General features: G+C 52.0%; 1 protein-coding gene across 1 annotated transcript in view; it reads right to left on the bottom strand.

Moving 5' to 3' along the window:
* The window catches only part of Rin3 (Ras and Rab interactor 3), a 76,765-nt gene that overhangs the window by 23,351 nt on the left and 34,333 nt on the right, over positions 1–19,081 (bottom strand). The window contains exon 4 of the mRNA XM_048361898.1: positions 3,748–3,820. Coding sequence (XP_048217855.1) covers positions 3,748–3,820 — 73 coding nt within the window. The remainder of the gene's footprint in view (positions 1–3,747; positions 3,821–19,081) is intronic.

Here is a 19,081-nt window from a genome sequence, read left to right as displayed (position 1 = left end):
CTGACCTGCACACTCGGGCTGCCTGGCCAGGCGCTCGGGCGAGGTCACGGGCAGACCCTGGGGGCTGACCGGGGCGCTGTTTAGAGCCCCCTCCAGAGATCTCCAGAAATGATTCTGTTAAAAGGGGAAACTGAGACCCAGAGAAAGAAAGAAAAGGATATGTTCCGGCCTCGTGGCGGGCTGGGGACAGAATGTTCTGGGCCTCAGTCCTCCTGACGTGCAGCCCGGGGTAAGGGGTCCTGATTCTATGCCTCGGCGTGGCGTTCCGGGCCTGATGAGCCCTTCCCCGCCATTCCTCCCACCCCTCCTGGTGGACCACTGCCCCTGCTCAGCCCATTTCCTCCCCTCCGCAGACGAGATCTGATGAGAGGACCCAGGGGTGACGGAAAGGGCCGCGCTAACCCAGATCTGCTCCCCCATTCCCTGTGCCCCCTCACCCAGTTCCGAGTGTCCAAATACCCCACCGGTGCTGAAAGCCCCCGGCCCTGGGCGTTGCTATTCCTTGTCATTCCTGAGTTCCCTGGAATCCTGAGGGGTTGGGGGGGGGGGGTCTGGCCCCTGTTAGGAGCAGGGCAGCATTTCTGGGTCTCCAAGGATTTGGCAAAGGTCATTGATGGGCAGGGCTGATGCGGGTGCCCCCACCCCAGCCTGGGAAGCACTCCCGGGGGCAGGAAGACCACTCCAGGGGCTCTAGGCCTCAGGGTGTGGCCTTCGGCGTCCCCCCACTGCTGGATGGATGGGACTGCCAGCTGATCTGAGGTTGTCCTGCCAGGCTCCTGGGAACCCAAGGGACAGTGGAGGATCAAGCCCTGGCCTCTCCCGCCTCCCAGGGGGCTCCCTGCCTTCCCTCTCCCGCTCCCTCCCCTCATCCGTCCTGTCCCCACACATCCTTCCCCATTCAGGACCTCCCGCCACGTCCTGCAGTCCCGAACACACTGAACAACACGTGTGCGCAGCCACCGCCGCACGCCTGCTCACACGCCACACGGCCCTCGTCCCTCCAGGCCACACCCAGGGGTGCCTCTTCCCAGCCAAGGAACCACACACAAGATGGGAGGTGTGCTGGCCATGCATGGGGTGGGTGTTTAGGATTATGTGATGGCACAGCAGTTCTGTGACGAGATGTTCGTTCCTGTTTTACAGATGATGATGGCTCGGGGGCTCAGAGGTTAAGACATTTGCCTAAGACCACCCAGCTAGTGCAATACTTTCAGGTAGAATCACAAGCCACTTACTACCTGTGTGTGTGTGTGTGTGTGTGTGTGTGTGCGCGCATGTGTACACACGTGCGTGCCATGGGGTCCGTGTCTGGCTTGGGTGATGCCAAGGCCCAGCTCTGTGGCTTTAAGTTGCAGCAGCTTTAAGGTCTGCTCCCACGCTCCGGGGCTGCCTGTGGGAGCTAGTCAAAGCTGGGGTCCCCACCACCTCTCCCCCTTGCTCCCCGCTTCCTTGCTGCTTCCCCTCCCCCCAGGAGGCAAGCCCTTTCTCAACCCTTGCACGTGAGTTCTACCCTGGAGCCCTACCCAGAAGCCCCCCAGCTAAGTGATGCATGTTGAGCCCTGGGTGGTTTCCAAACCCTGGGCTTCGGATCTGATTGGTTATAAATGCAGATTCCTGGGACCCCCTGACACTCACGGAGTCAGGGGGAAAGGGAAAGCCTAAAACCCTCCCGAGAGCCTTCCCCCAGCCTAGAGTGTCAGGTTCGGGGTGAGCACCATCTCTTCTGTTTCTGCCCAGAACATGGCCTCTGGGCAGCGCAGGGCAAGAAGGCACAGGCCTTCCACCCCAGGCGGTTGCCACGGCTCCTGGCTGTCCAGGGCTGGCCATGCTGTCCTGGCAAGGGCTCCATGAGCAGCCACCGGCTCAGGCCAGCAGGGCCCCCAGGGCCCTGTGGGGAGCAGGCTCCAGGAGGAGGATGGGGCTGGGCCTGGGTTTGCTGTGAGGTTGGGATCACAGCTGTACGTAAAGGTCAGAAGTGACAAGCGTACGGAGTGCCTTGGGAGCGTGTCTAGCTACCTTCAGGCGTGCGGTTGGTTCCTGCAGGAGTCTGTACCCCCACCTGCTGGGGAGGCGAACAGTGCCAGCTGGGACCGGTGACTGTCTGGTGTCCCAGCCTGGGCGTCTTCACTCCCGAGCTGCTCAGACACTCAGGCCTCGCTGCTGACTCCGGTCCCTCTGCTCAGGCCAGTCTGTGTGTCCTGTGAGTGCTCCCAGGGGCCTTTGGGAGTCTGAGGCAGGCAAACTGTCACCTGCACTCCTGGAGCATTGAAGATGGGAGAGAGGTGACGTCCCTGAGCTCTGGGGACCACAGCTCCTTAAGTCTCGGTGACCCAGCAGACTCCCAACCTAATAGGCACCGGGCACCGCGCCATCTCTTCCTGTGCATTTCCAAATTCCATCTTGCAGCCCTGACATGATTGACAGGTTCGTTCCCATTTCATGGATGAGGATGGTGGGGCTCAGGGAGATGAAGGGACAGCTCCAGATCTGGGCCTTGCAATGATGCTATCATTCATTCATTCAATCATTCATTCATAGTGCCTAGCATATGCCAAACACTACACTGGCCTCCTTTTTCTGAGAATAGGAAAGTGTGTCTCCTAAGAGCCTAACACATCTTATCATCCACAGAGCCAGGGGCCTCTGCAGCGTGGCCCTGGGCACACGCGGGCCGTGTCAGCTCATTGGGACTGTTGCAGTGGCAACAGCTGAACTTTAGAGCTAGATCTCGATTGAACCCTGCCCTGCCATTTCCCAGCTGTGTGACTTCTCTGTCTTGGTTTCCTCATCGGTGCAACAAGGAGTCACGATCACTACAGGGTAGTTGATGGAGTTGTTGGATAAACTTGCAAGGATGATGGGTGCAAAACTCCTCAGTGCTGGACACGGGTGGCTCACGCCTGTAATCCTACTGCTCAGGAGGCTGAAAGAGGATGGTAGTTCAACACCAGCCCAGGCAGGAAACTCTATGAGACTCTTCTCCTCACTAAACTACCAAAAGAGCTGGAACTAGAGCGGTGCTCAAATGGTAGAGTGCTAGCCTTGAGCAAAAAGAAGCTCAGGGACAGAACCGACACCTGAGTTCAAGTCCCAAGGCCAGCACACACACACACACACACACACACACACACACACACACACACACACACACACCCTTGGTTCCCCCAGCTGCTAGGGCATGGGCTATGCTAACTAGTTCTGCCACACCTGCCTACCAGGACACTTCACTCATCCTTTAACCAGCCCTTGCTCAACACCTCCAGCCTAAGCACCAAAATACATTTTTAAATTCTTGTTGATCTGAAACCAGTGCTGGTTGAATGGAGCAGGGCTGAGGCTGGTCACAGATGTCTGCTCCACTCAGAAGCTGCTGAACAACCACAGCCTCCCACCCCCCCAGGTACAGCAGCCTCTGGCTGTCCCTGCTGGAAGTTCCTTCTGGAATCCCTGTCACAGGCCCAGTTGGGGCTCCTGTGGGATCTCAAAGCCTTCCTTGACACTTGTCATTCAGGAAGTTGGGGGTGGGGGTGGGGGTGGGGGGGTCTTGCCACTGGCCAGGAAGCCTGGGAGCCAACACCTCTCCCATGGTTACTAGGGCAAGGCTCTCTGCATCTCGGCGCCACCTCCTTCTCCTTGGAGCTTTTCCTGACCTGCCCCCCGTCCCCTCTCCCCACAGCCACCCGCCATGTCAGTCACAACAGACCGGTGGACGTCTGTTTCCTGCCATTCCTGGAACCATCCACTCACCTACTGACACAGTAGAACGCGATCAGTCTGAAGATGTCCTCAAACACAAGAACAGAGCCTTCCACGTACAGTACTGTGGAAAGACAAGGAAGGCCTTGTGTTAGTATGTTCCAAACACAGGGAGGAGAAGGAGGCCATGGCTCCCCAGGGCTGGGTGGGGCACGACTGCTACCACAGCCGTTGCTGGCTTGTACAGTTCCCAGCATGCCACTGCCATCAGGACCTGAGGTGAATGAGAAATAGACTTTCCAGGGTGTCAACCCCCTGAGAGTTTAGGGAGTATCTTGTTATCATAGCTTGCCTTAACAAATACACTATCATCATCATCATCATCTTTGTTACCAGCAGCAGCAGCAAAGGAACAGGGAAAATTCTAAGTTGTACCAGGAACACCAACCATGCCAAAGAAGGGCATGGTAGCTCATGCCTATAATCCTAGCTACCCAGGAGGTAGAGATCGAGGAGGATTGTGGTTGGAGATCAGCCCTGGCACAAAGTTGCAGAGGCTGCATCTCAAGCACCAAGCAGGATGCCGGAGGGCACACGGGTGATCCCAGCTCGGCCTGAGGCTGCAGGTTGAACCACCTCAGTCTGAGGCGAGCCCCAGGCAAAAGCACCCGCAAGATGAGTAAAGGCAGAAAGGACTGAGGGGGTGGCGCCAGGGGCAGAAAGAATGAGTTCACACAGATCGAAACAACAGATAAAAATAAGAGGTGTGTCGTCGATCAAGGTAATCTCCCAAGTCTCAGCACTCCATAACCTGGGGACAGTGAGGGGACAGCGGGAGGGACCAGCCCTGCCTCTAGGAGGTGAAGAACAAGGCTTGGGACCACATCCTGCTCCAGAGTCTCAGGGCGAGGGGCACAGGCGGCCTGCTCAGAGGTTGGAGGTCCCCATTCATCCGGCCTCCGTGATGCGAGCTCAGGGGCCCACAGTGAGTCTTCCGGGCATCAGTGGGGAGGGGGTGTTGTGTGAACATCACAGCTGATCCCAGCTTCTGTGCAACGGGGGAGAGGAGAGGGCGGGGCCCAACTGACCCTGGAATGGACACAGTGTCCCCGAGGGTGGCTGTCACTTGGTGTCCAAAGCCCAGGAAAGCTCTCCACCACACGGAGCAACGCAGTGTATGCCGGACGGACAACTTTGGTTCCTATTTGCCTTCCACCTGCCTCAACAGTTCCTAAAAGCATTTATCTTCATCTGTGGCAAAGAGATGGGGGCTTCTCATGAGGCTAGATACAAACATGTAAATAGTGAGGTTCAAGAAAAGTATCACCGCAGCACAGAGAGGAAGAGCTGGGTGGAGGCTCACACAGATCTAAGTGTGAGAAACTCCAGCCCACGCCATTTCCAGCTTCTGAGGGTTCCTGGGGTGGGGGGTGGAGTCTGGGGAAGGGGTGGGGCCTCAGCGCCACCTAGGGCCTGAATTTGGCATAACAGCAACTCTCCATTACAGGCGTGAACCTTTGTGCCCAGCCTAGGTTTTTTGTTTTGTTTTTTTGCCAGTCCTGGGCCTTGAACTCAGGGCCTGAGCACTGTCCCTGGCTTCTTTGTGTTCAAGGCTAGCACTCTGCCACTTGAGCCACAGCGCCACTTCTGGCCATTTTCTGTATATGTGGTGCTGGGGAATTGAAACCAGCACTCTTGCCACTAGGCCATATTCCCAGCCCCCAGGTTTTGTTTTTTTGACTCAGCCATGATCCCTTTTACCCAGCTTCCCAGTGCTGGACTATGCAGAGATTTGGAGAGTTGCAAGTTTTAATAAAAATGATTTCTCATCCTTCTAATGTCTAATCAGTCTCACCACGGTTCCATCCTCTATTTTATAGATGAGGAAATTGACGCTAAGATACATTAAGCCACCAACCCAAGGATATGACCAAGTCATGACCAGACACGTGCCAGCACCTTCCAACAACCAGGGCCCCCAGCAACGCCCTGCAGCGTCTGTCTGGAGTATCCGTCACCTATGGTTCAGAAGAGGGGCGCAAGGAGGAGGGTGGGTGTCTGGGGTTCAGGCTACCGTCCCATTTCACAGACAGAAGAGGCCTTCCCTGACGGCCACCCCTGGGGGAAGTTTTCATGGGTGGAACTATGGCTGCGCCCCTTGGCCCGGGCACTACGAACTCCTGTAAGCCAGTGCTGTGACATCCATCATGACATGGTCACAGGCCCGACTCAGGCCCAGGTCTAGAACTTTCTTGGCCCTGTCGTGTGCATGCTGAGAGCATCGTCGTGAGAGCCACACAGGCAATGGAAATGTGGTAAGGCTTTACTACGCTGTTAGGGCTAAAAGATCCCTCTTTTTGGAATTGTTCTTTCCTGTGGAGCACGCAGGAATGGGAGACTTCGGAGTGTGAGCAGGGAACACAGGAGAAACTGTCACAGTGCAGACGGGGACTTTGCCTGGCAGCTATTTATAGGTTCAGATGCTAAAACACAAGAGGGGCAATGGACAGATTTGCCGGTTGCCGGGTGTCGGGAAAAACTAAATAAAGAGCAGATGGCAGGAGGTGTCAGGAGAAGGAGCAGGCAGGAGGAGGCAGGGGAAGGGACGGGGCAGAGGTGCCAGCCCGGGGAGCCCAGATCTGAGAGGACACTGTTTCACTTCCTCCCTCCCACAGCAAGCCAGGGGATCCACTGAGAAAACTCTGCTGTCTCAGGAAGCAGAGAGGATGATGGGTAGGAGGCTGGGCACCTCCCTACCGGGAGCACAGCCCCAAGTGCCATGGGACACCCCCACCCCCCACCCCATGGATGCCCAGACAACTGCTTTGATGGCAGGATCTTTCCAAGTCCCTCCTACATCGCATTTGGGAATTGCAATTCTAGGTCTAGAAGAACCGGACTATCACTCAGAAGAGCTGGAGACCGGAGAGGGGGGGCAGGGAGTTGGGGGTGTGTGTGTGGGGGGGGTGAGTCCTGCATCTCCTACACAGCCACAGATCTAGGGTGTCAAGACGTAGAACATAGCTTGGGAAGAGTCCAATTCCCCAGGCTGTGGCCTGGTTCTCTGCGCCCCCCCCCCCCCCACCGCCCCAGTCCATGAAGAATATAATATGAGACACACGGGCAATTAAAAAATATTTCTCAAGGCCGGCGATGTCATCACTTCCAAGGCCCTGGGCTCCATTCCCATACATGAGGGTGAGCTCTATAATCTGAGTTCATGACCCTGAATCCGAGGCAACTCGGGGTGGGGGCGGGGGTGGTTAGCGCGACTGCCACCTCGTGGTCAGAGGCCAGGGAAGCCGCAGACATCCTGCCATGCCCAGCTTGGTCTCCTGCAACAAGGACACGGATGACAGGCTCCAAATGTCAGAAACCCTAGAGTTGGGTTTCGAGACGCCTGGCAGGGGCCCAGAGCACCTTGCCTGCCGCCCTGGCTGTCTCTGGCTGGCATCCTCATTCTTCGCTTGAGCCTTGCCCATTCCCAGCCACAGGGATACCACCCAGCATCCTGCCACGGTGCAAGTCTCCCTGTCCAGTCAAGACACTTCTAGTCACCCAAAGGACAACCCACACGTTCTCACCCCTCGGAGACATTCCCGAGTCGCACCCACTCACCAGTGGGTGCCATAACATCCTCGCCACGTGAACACACCCATCTCTGTTACCCCTAAGGCCTGCGGTCCTCACACGGGGCAAATGAATAAACACATGTCAGTAGAATCCTCTCATGACTGAGGGGGAGTGGTTCTTGCTTCTCAAAGTGGACAGACATTTCCCTGAGGGCATATTTTCAGCTCAGGAGCAGCCACACCGTGCTAGGAACGTGTGTTTGGAACCAGGTTTCCTGGGGTTTCAATCCTGGCTTTGCCACTTGCTAACATGAGGTTCAGAGCAAGCCAACAGGCTTCAATCTGTGCCTCAGCTTCTGTCAAATGGGGGTTATGATTGCTTTGGCTATCTACTGGATTGCTGTGGGAAAAAAATTACTTGACAAATGTACTGGCTTCAAATAACAACTATGTAAGTGCAGCCCATGAGTTGTAGGTCAGGAATCTGGGCAGGGTTCAGCAGGAACCCTCGCTGCGTCACTCAGTGGCAGTCAGCTGGAGGCTGGCCTGCATCTGGAAGGTCCAAGACATCGTTGTGCAAATCTGGGAATGATCAGGCTGGACACAGCCAGCCCCATTTCCATCCCGGGCTTCCATCTGTCCCATAAAGTCTCCGGGAGGGAGGAGAGCAATCAGTCCAAGTAGAAGCTCCAGCTCCCTTAAAACTGACATGGAGTTGGCAGAGTATCACTTCTGCCTTAGATAGCTGGTCAAAGAAACTGCAGCCTAGCATGGTGGGTGGGTGGGTGGGTGGGGAGGTTTGGGACAAATGTCAAAAAATACACAAAAGGAAGGGGGTGACATTTCCAAAAAGAAATGCACTCATTACCCGACTTAGGAAACTGTAACCTCTGTGTATGTCACCTTTTAAATAAATACAAAAAAATTAAAAATATATATACAGGGTATTGTGAGGGTGGAATGCAAGTGAATTAATTCATACCAAGAGCTTGATGTGGTAATGTGTATCTGTATTCCATGCTTCATAGGAGGTTGAGATGGAAAGGATCACCGTTCAAGGCTATGAAATATGAAACTATCTTAATGGAAGAAACTGGGTGTGTTGACGGTGGACTGAAGTCCAGGCATGCAGATAGGAAGCAAGACTCTAGCTCCAAAATAACCAGAGGACTAGAGGCATGGCTTATGAAAACGAAATATATAAATAAATGAATGAATCCACACCCGAAGCTTAACAAATGACTCTCATTATTGTTCTACTTCCTAACCCTCTCTCACAATACCCAGCCCAGGTCTGATACCTACCAAAGCGCCAGCACATGTTTTATGTCATGATTCAGAGGGAGAGGCATGGGAAGAATGTTCTCGGTTGCAGTCTACAGAGGAAGTGTCTTTCTTTAAGTACTAAGTTTGAATTCAGGCCATGTGCTTGCCAGGCAGGTGCTCTACCACTTGACCCACACCCTAACCCGTTTTGCTTTTGCTATTTTCAGTTAGGGTCTTGTCCCACCCCCCACCACCCAGGGTTATGCTAGACTATGATCCTCATCCTCACAGGGCCATGAACTTCCTTTCCTCCTCCTCCTCCTCCTCCTCCTCCTCCTCCTCCTCCTCCTCCTCCTCCTCCTCCTCCTCCTCCTTCTTCTTTTTGGTCCTAGGTTAGCCTCGAACCTTAGTCCTCCCAATCTCAGCCTCCAGAGTATCTAGGGCTACAGATGCGAGCCACCAGGACAGGTAGAAGGTTGTTTTTTTTTGTACCAACCTCTGAGTCACATTTTATAAACGAGGACTCCAACTGGAGTCCCGAGGCACGGGTATGAAACTGGAGTTCTGAGAGGCTCAGCAGAGAACAGAGCAAACACAAGCCTAACAAATAGTTTTCCCTTCTATAGGCTTCTCCCAGAGCCTATCAGAGCTTTTACAGGTAAGGAGTGTGAGCTCAAGAAGGTTCGGGAGCTTGCCCAAGTTCAACAAGGCAGGAAATGATCCCCTGGACGTCAAATCCATGTCTGCCTGGCTGTTGGCTCTTTTCTGATGTACTTTGCTTGTCTATTCCTCTAACAGCTTCCTTGGAGGCATTGTGGGGCTCCCCGTGTGGTGGAGAGAAATGAGGATCAGAAGTCAAATCACCTGCTTTAGTTCCCAGAGCTAGCCAACTGAAAGAACTGAATATGAAAGCAAGGTTCATTCTTTACTCATGTATTCATCCAATGCTATTGATTTCCCTCTAGATCTGATCTCTGGTGCCCTCCTCCTCCAAATTTGATAAGTTTGGGTTTTCATTTTCATTTACTTCCACGTATTTAAAAATTTCTCCTGTGATGTCTTCTTTGATCCAAGTGTTCATTCGATAGGAGTTGTTTAATCTCCAAGTATTTGAGGATTTTTCAGCTCTTTCTGCTCTTGAGTTCTAGTTTAATTCCATTGTAGGCTGAGAGCAGACACTATGGAATTTAATTTCTATCTGTCAAACTGGTGAATGCATGACCTAGAACGTGGTCTAGTTTGGGGAATGTTCCAGTTGAGCTAGAGAATCATGTGTGCATTGTTGTTGTTGGCTGAAGCACCTTACAGATGGTCTGGTTCCTCCCGCTGTTGGATGGTGGCGTAGAGTTCAAGTGTGCCTTTGCTGATTTTCTGCTGGTTGGATCTGTCTACATCTGACAGAAGGGGATTGAAGTCTCCAAATTGCAGTGGCTCCATCTAATTTTCTTTCCAGGTCCATCGGTCTTTGTCTCCACATTCTGCTGTTCAGCTATTAGGCACATGCACACTCAGGATTATTAGGTTCTTCTCTTGAAGAACTGACCCTTTGCCAGTATTTAGCAGTCCTCTTTATCCTGGGCTGAAGTCTGCTCTGTTAATGTAGGTACTCCTACTTGCTTTTGGTTCATGTTAACACCGAGTACCTTCTCTGTGTGCTTATATCCACCAGCACCCTCCACATCTTGATAATTCCCACAGATGAGTATTAAATCAGATGTTTACTCAGTTTCTTCAACCTGTGGATTTTTGTTGTTGTTGTTAGTACTTGAAGATAAGGCCTTATGTTCTCTTGGCTTGCTTGTTCACAGACGCTGCTACCTCTTGAGCCATGCCTCTAGTCTAGCTTTATGCTTGCTAATTGGAGATAGTATATCTTAGACTTTTTTTGCCCAGGCTAATTTCAAACCATGATTCTTCAGATGTCAGCCTCCTAAACAGCTAGGATGACAGGTATAAGCCATCCGTGCCCAGCTACCCCTGTGCCTTTGCCTTGTTAGTTTCCTGATGGCCTTATGTTGTACTAGATTAGAGGGAGCCCTGGGAATACACCTGCAGGGAGGGCAGAGGCCTGAAGTCCTGTGACAGGTCTCCATGCTGCAGTGACCCTGGGCCTCTGACCCCTGACCTCCACTGTGCCTCTCGAGGTCCTCCCCTGGGGTGGGATGGCCACAGTGGGCTGCAGCTGGCCAGGTTAGGCTCTGATAACGCCCCAGCTGAGGTCAGATCTTGTTAAAGAACACAAGGTTCTGGGGATGACAGAACAGTCCACCGCTGCTGGAACTCTGGTGGTCTCTGTGAGAACTCGGCAGGGCGCCTGGTGGGAAGGCTCTAGGACTCGAGCCTCCCAGACGGGAGGCCCTCACCCCAGTGCTCACCTCTCAGGCTTTCACACCCTGCCTTGGTGGGGGGGGGTGGCCAGCTGCACTGAGATTTCCCTACCCTGCTGGGTCCCGTGGAAGTTTGTGCCTGTGGGTTTCTGCTCCCCGCAATTGCCTGTCATGGCTCTAGTTTGGGGAGTGGTGGGTTTCCTTGTGGTCCTATTACTCTGCTGATACTTCCATTCACTCAGCTTTTTAATTGCTGCCAGGGCAGAAGGGATACATTCAGATGCTTATATGCCAGGCATCACCCCACCTGGCCATCTTTTATTTTTTTTTCTATTTTTTTTTCAACTGTGATCTTAGATCTTGTGTAGGCAAGCAATCCACTACGTGAGCCACACTTCCATCTCTTTTTTTTTTTTTTTTGGCCAGTCCTGGGCCTTGGACTCAGGACCTGAGCACTGTCCCTGGCTTCTTTTTGCTCAAGGCTAGCACTCTGCCACTTGAGTCACAGCGCCACTTCTGGCCATTTTCTGTATATGTGGTGCTGGGGAATTGAACCCAGGGCTTCATGTATACAAGGCAAGCGCTCTTGCCACTAGGCCATATCACCAGCCCCACACTTCATCTCTTTGCTTTCAGTTTGTCTTTCACATAGGATCTAGCACTAAGTGTGCTCCATGCTGAACTTGACCCCTGATCTTCCTACTTCCCACCTCCGAGTACCTGGGATTACAGGTGTACATCATCACCATGCCCACCACCTGTGCCACATGGGAAGGAAGCAGTTAGGGACGATGGAAACACAAGTGATTTTGCATGTATGTGTAGGCACACACCACACACACACACACACACACACACACACACACACACACACAGTGCAGGGGACTGACTTGAGAGCCTTGCACTTGCTAAAGACACACTCTACCACTGAGCAACACCCTCAGCCCTACAAATGACCACTGATGAGCATCACTGGAGTGCTAGGTACTCATCCACAGGTCCAGCCAACCATCACCATGACAGCAAGGGCTCTCTGACGTGAGCCCATTTCACAGCTAAGAAAGGCAATGCTCCGGAGGGAGAGAGGATGGAGCAGCCGGGACAAAATCCCACAAGGAATGGAAGCATGGTGGTGGTGGGAATGGAATTGGCCTCCACTGGCCCCAAAGCCCGCCCTCTCAGTCCTTTCCCACCAGGCCACCTCTGCACAAGAGCGAGGTGTTACCACCCAGATGCCAGAGGACCTGGCAGCTGCCCGATGTTTACAGCACCCCCTCCCCTTGGCTGGGCTGTGGGGACCAAAATATTGCCAGACACAAACCCTACGCTGCGCGGTCTGGAGGTGGAGAGCGAGCACGGCACACCGGAGGCAGTGGGAAGGAGGCATGCGGTTCTAGACAGGGATGTACAGAGAATCACTCTTCCAGAGTCTCTGCTCCATGGGAACTGGGAGGAAACGGCTGGGAATGTGTAAGAACATGAAGGAAGCGTCTGTGAAACGCCACCAACCCACCTAAGTTGCCTTGTAGGGAAGAGGGCCTGGGTAGGCGATGGGCGGGGGGAGGCTGCTGTCAGCCTTACACAGACCAGGTGGCCCCTGCTCTGCCTGCCCCTCTGCCACTCCCAGGGCCCTGCCTTTCATTGCTATTGAGACACACCCGCTCCTTGCAGGAAACCCTATTTTACGGTGGTGGTAGTCTTTCACATGCTAGAATAAATCTGATGAATGCACAAGGCATCTTCAGAGTACAGGTTTTTATGAAGCACAGTATAACAGCGTTAAGATGCAGGGTACTAGGAGAAGAGGTGATAAGTCACAGGCCCCACCCTGATAAGCAGGATTAGTGTCCTTATTAAAAGAGTGCCAACGTGAGAGGAGGTGTTTGGGCCACGCAGGTTCCTCTTTTGGGAATAGGATGAAGACATTCATTTGTTTGCTTTAGTTTGTTTAATGGTTTAATTGTTTAATGGGCTGGGGTTGGAACCCAACCCCGTGCATGGTAGGCAGGTGCTCTGTCACTATGCTATATCCCTAGCCCCAGGGCCCTTATGAAAGAGGACACCGTGGTCCACTTCTCCACAGGGGGCGCCATCTTGCCACAGACGCCAGCCCTCATCAGACACTGAAATCTGTCAACAACTGAATCCTGGTCTTCCTGGCCTCCAGTACCATGAGACATATATTTCTGGTCTCTATAAGTTATCCAGTCCCCGGTATTTTATAGCTGCATACATGGATTCCTGCTGAAAACTATGATAACCCATGCGTGGGGCTCTGCTGTGACAAGAAACCCAAAGCACTGGGCCTGGCCCTCTCACTACCCCTCAAAAGAGGGGGCCCCTGTCCCCAAACAGTGGGGCAAGCTACCTCCCTGAGGTGCAGTTTCCAAAACTACAAAGTCCCCGTAGGTGGCAGTCCATGTGCACAACAGACCAGGCCACCCGTGACACCAACCAACCCACCTCCTCCTCTGGCCTTCGGGGGCCTAGGCTTGGAGATGGGCCTTCTCCATTTTCTGTGAGTCTACTTCTTTCAGAGAAAAACCCACTCCTTCACCACAACTCTGCCCACACGTCCTAGAGAGGCGCTGGTGCACCTGGCTTCTCACTCTGGGGGCTCCCTGTCCTGTCCTCCCCATCCTGTCCTGTCCTCCTGTCCTATGCTATGGCTGCTGCAGAGCCTGTCCCTCTCCTTAGCTCCCAATCCCCACTCCTGGACAGCCACCGTGCTGTTAGCCTCAGCAGGCTTCTGCAGCCCCTCCCTCCTCTTCCTCTGTCTTGGCTGGTCACATCCCTTCCGGATGCCACACAGCCAGAGCTTCTGAGCTGTCAATCTCATGGGCTACTTCCTGTTCCAAACCATCCTGTGACATTACAGACCAAATCTCAGACACCGCGGGGCGGGGGAGCGGGGGGCTGATTGTCATGGCCCTTGGTGAGCTGGCAAATCCCACAATTCCAGTCTCATCTTTGCCTCCTCCTCCACTGCCTTACCCCCTAATGGCCCTGGGTCCTGTCCAGATCTTTGATGCGGGCTGAGATTGTGACTTCCCAACCTGGTCCTCTTTTATCACATAGTTGCTCTTTATCGCAATGGTTCTCCACTTCCAAGGCCCCAAGGAGCCCAGGATTCATTGCCCTTACTCAATCAGTGTGGTGAGGGGGTGCTCTTTTTTGTTTGTTTGTTTGTTTCGAGACAGGGTCTCACTCTGTAGACAAGATGGCTTTGAATTCACAATCCTACTGCCTCAGCCGCTCCTCATGCTTGGATTACAGGCACGCACCTTGACACGAGCTTGAGTAATGAGCTGTAAGCACACACTCACACGCTAGCAATTTGGACAGTGTGCCTTCTAGGCATTAAATGCATGTGCATCTTGTTCCTCTGCTGAGTCAAAGTCAGGGGACATGTCTCAGAGAGACTGTCATAAAGGACTTTCTCTGAAGAGCCACATACTTAATGGCAACAACGATTTTGAAATGTTTAAGAGTCAGAGAAAGCTCATAAGAAAGGTTTAAGTAGACAAATGAAGGCTAAGTAATGATATGAACCATTATGACTCAAAATCTAGTGAAAAAGATTTATCAAGGCCAAGTACCAGTGGCTCACGCCTGTAATCCTGGCTATTCAGGAGGCTGAGATCTAAGAATTGCAGGCTGAAGCCAGACTGGGCAGGAAAGTGAGACTCTCATCTGCAATTAACCACCAAAAAGTCAGAAGATGTTTACCAAAATGTTATAATAAATAGTTTAGAGTTAAATTGTCGTGTGACCCCTCCCCCGTCATCCAACTTCAGGTTTGAATGGTTAAAAAAAAAAAAAAAAAAAGGAATGGTAAAATCAGAAGGAAGTAAACGATGGCTATTTTTGCCCAGCCGTCCTTGGGTAATAAGAAATGTATTGGTTTCTCTGGAGTCATCTGGGGGCCGGAAGTGAGGCTGGGAGGTGTTTGCCGCATGCTAATTATAGCTGCTCGTGTGAATTCAGCATTCATTACACTTGGGCTGGGATAGCTGCTGCCCAAAAATGTCTCCATTTCCCCATGGAGCTCCTGTCTACGTCCACATGTTGGCAAGGCGGGCTCAGCCTGGTGCATGCTAAGGGATCGGTTCTCTCTCCAACATCCCAAAGGCTGTGAGGGAGATGTCCCCATCTCACAGAGTGGCAGCCTGCTGAACGTCCCAAGAAGTAAAACCCAGAACTATCAGTCTTTCCAAAGCTCAGGGCTGGCAGCCAGGCTTTGGAGACTCATGCCTGTAATCCTAGGTACTTCGGAGGCTGAAACCTGAGGATCACAGTTCGAAGTCAGCCTGGGCAGGAAAATCTGTGAGATTCTTAAACTTCAGTAAACTACCAAAAAGTTGAAAGCAGAACTGTGCCTCAAGTGGTAGAGTGCTAGCCTTGAGCCAAAAACAAAACAAAACAAAACAAAACGCTCAGAGGCAGCGTCCAGATCCTGAGTTCCAGCCCCAGGACCAGCACACGAACAGAACAAAACACAACAAAAATAGGGTTTGCATTGATCAGAATACAAGATCCACCAAGATGCCCTGGGCAATCAGTACTGCTTCAAGGCTACCTTCTTCTCTATATCAATTTTCCTTTATGAATAATATTGGTTATTATTCAAGAGACCAAGTCTGTTGAAATGTGTTGAAAGACTTGGTCCATCTTGACTCACACACAAGTTAAACGTCATTCAAGCATAACAGGTCCACGGGAGGCAGAGTCAAACTCAAGAGAAATCCAATGTATCCTGGTGACACTCTGGCCTAGCTATACACTCTACTGCCCAGGAGGACTCACCTAGAATCCTTCCCTTGCTTGGGTTAGAAGTCCTGCTACCCTGCTGCGGTGGTGATGATCTCTAGCCAAGAGCATGAGGGGGTCGCTATTCACACCCAAGAGGGGGAGATTTGGTGAGGATGAGGAGAAATCCTACCTGAGCTGGCCAGGCAGGCCCTTGAGAAGCCAGGAATCAGGGAGCCGGAGGGACCAGCAGGGAGTGAAGTTGGCTGAGGCTTTGACTGTGAGTGCCAGGAAGGGCTTCCTACACGGGCTATGCATCGTCACTGCCCCAGGGTTCCTCTCCCAGTGAGAGGGGCCAAGCGATCTCCCCCTCCCCCCACCTTGTCTCCTCATCCATGAACATGCCATCCTCGCCACCTTCTAAGCACGTTAATGAGAAAGTAGGCACACGTTGAACACCCCTAAGTGGAAACTCTAAAATACTCCCAGAGCTAAAACTTTTTGGACAAATGGGAAAAATCCTACAGCTGACAAGTTGTAGTCAAAAAGCAAGTGCACCAAGACATTCTAAGGATCAACCTTCAGGCTACGTTTTGAACAGAAGGGAGATGTGAACCTAAGTACGTTTTGTGTTTAGACTTGGATCCTACTCCTCAAGCCATCACTCACTATGTATACAGAACTATTCCAAACCCAGAAAATTTCCTACGTCCAAAATGCTTTGGGTTCCAAGCCTTTTCGGTAAGGGGTACTTATGTTGCTGTCCTCTCAGAGGCCAGGAAGCCTCATCCATCGCTGTCTGGTTTCATGCCACAGGCCTTTTGCCCCGCCTCTCCTGCTGGCTCCCATTCCTCATGCATTACCTGTTCAGAAGAGAGCTGCTTGCTCTCCATGCTACACACACGTATACAGAAGGACTTTATATACCATCCCATTGGTGGCTGACCTGACCACGTGACTTGGTTTGGCCAATGAGATGCTCAGGGAAGTGGTGGCCACCATTTCTAAGTGGGACCTTCCAGAGCTATCATGAACTTTCTCTCTCTCTCTCTCTCTCTCTCTCTCTCTCTCTCTCTCTCTCTCTCTCTCTCTTTCTCTTCCCCCAACCCATGTTGCTCTTCTAGTACACTGAAGCATAAAGACATTATTGTTAAAAGCCTCAGCCAGCATATCACACAAGTGAGAAATCATTCATGTTACTTTGAATACACAGGTCACACACACACACACACACACACACACACACACACACACACACGCACACTGGTATTTTCTGTGCAAGCCACTGGGGTGGAGGGCTGTTTATTATGGCAGCAAGACTTCCCTGAGCTGGCTGGCTCTGTATTCTTCAAAGACCCTACAGGACACCCCGAGCCCACAGAAACACAGAAGTGGTCAAAGGGAATGTTTCTTGTTCAAAGCCGACAGCGCGGGGTCACAGAGGGGTCTGGCCACTCATTTTCGGGGCTTCCCCTTGTCTCATCCCCTTGCCTCTGCTCTGGGTGGGGAACCCCAGTGCAGGCTCCAGGTCCAGGCCTGGGCTTTTCCCCTGACCACTTCCTCCTCAACCCACCCCCACAGCCATAGTGGCGCAAGTCTTAGGCACCCTGGAGAGACTGGCTCCACCATTGTCCTCACAGACAAAGACTAGGGGCCTGGAGAGGCGGCCCCCCATGCCCTGGTCACATGGGGAGCAAGACTTGGAGCTGGGATCCAACGGGCTCTGTGGCTTCCACAGTCTATGCTCTCCCTACTTAGGCAGGGGTATGGGACAGAACAGAAAGACAATGCAGGTCGGAAGAGTGAGCGAGGGACCATCTGCGACTTCCTTGACACTGTCTGGCCTTTATTCTAGTGGAGGGTCCCGGGGAAAGGAGGTTTGGGGAAGAGCAGAGTTATATGGAAAGACAGAAAGCATAGGGGTGCTTCAATGGATGTTTATGGAGAATGTGCTCGAATAAGGATTGATTAGAAGAGTTATGTTAGGTGAATTTTTTTTTGGTTCGCATTTGTTTTTTGGTGCGTGCGTGCGTGCGTGTGCACATGCGTGTATGTATGTGTTGGTCTTGGGGCTTGAACTCAAGGCACTGTCCGTGCGCTTTTTTTTGCTCAAGGCTGGTGTTCTGTCACATGAGCCACACCTCCACTTCCAGTTTTGTTGGGAGTGGGTGTTTTGGGTTGTTTTTTTTGTGTGTTTCTTTTTTGGTGGTTAATTGGAGGTAAGACTCTCATGGACTTTCCTAACCAGGCTGGCTCCAAACCACAGTCCTCAGACCTTATCCTCCCCAGGAGGTAGGATTATAGGTGTGAATCACCAGTGCTCGTCTTGAATTCTTTTCTTTTCTTTTTGGCCAGTCCTGGGGCTTGAACTCAGAGCCTGAGCACTGTCCCTGGCTTCCTTTTGCTCTACCACTTGAGCCACAGCGCCATTTCTGGCCTTTTCTGTTTATGTGGTGCTGAAGAATCGAACTCAGGGCTTCATGCATACTAGGCAAGAACCCTACCGCTAAGCCATATTCCCAACCCTGGCTTGAATTCTTCAGTTTTAAAATGGAAAGTGAAATTCTACTGGGGGATAAAACCCTACTGGTCTGGGAGGAAGGCAGGACTCGGGGACATAAGTGTCTCTTTCCTTCCTGAATGTTCTGATGTGTCTCTTGGGATTGATGGAACTTTTTTTTACCAGTCCTGGGCCTTGGACTCAGGGCCTGAGCACTGTCCCTGGCTTCTTTTTGCTCAAGGCTAGCACTCTGCCACTTGAGCCACAGAGCCACCTCTGGCCATTTTCTATATATGTGGTGCTGGGGAATTGAACCCAGGGCTTCATGTATACGAGGCAAGTGCTCTTGCCACTGGGCCATATTCCCAGCCTGGAACTTTTTTTTTTTTCTTTTTTTTGGCCAGTCCTAGGCCGTGAACTCAGGGCCTGAGCACTGTCCCTGGCTTCTTTTTTGCTCAAGGCTAGCACTCTGCCACTTGAGCCACAGCGCCACTTCTGGCCATTTTCTGTATATGTGGTGCTGAGGAATCGAACCCAGGGCCTCATGTATACGAGGCAAGCACTCTTGCCACTAGGCCATATCCCCAGCCCTGGAACTTTTTTTAAATTTAAAGTTCTAGGTGAATTTCCTTTGGCGTACGCCACGTGGCTACTGTATATGATTTTGGTATACTGGATATTGTATATATGCCTACCTGATCTAGGGAAGGGAAAGAAAAACGAGGGTATAAGATATCACAAGAAATGTACTTACTGCCCTATTATGTAACTGTACCCCTTTTGCACAATACCTTGTCAACAAAATTTAATTGATAATAAAAAAAAAACCATAATGAGGGCTGGCAATGTGGCTTAAATGGTAGCAGGCAAGCTGAGGCCCTGACTTCAAACTCTATACCAGCACAAACAAAATAACTAGTTATAATTATAAAAAACAACAACAACCCCAAAACAAGTAAAGTAGTATTCAA

This window comes from Perognathus longimembris, chromosome 14, assembly GCF_023159225.1.
Source record: "Perognathus longimembris pacificus isolate PPM17 chromosome 14, ASM2315922v1, whole genome shotgun sequence".
Taxonomy (NCBI): domain Eukaryota; kingdom Metazoa; phylum Chordata; class Mammalia; order Rodentia; family Heteromyidae; genus Perognathus; species Perognathus longimembris.
Note: the sequence above shows the minus strand (reverse complement) of the source record. Positions and strands in the feature narration are given on the sequence as shown.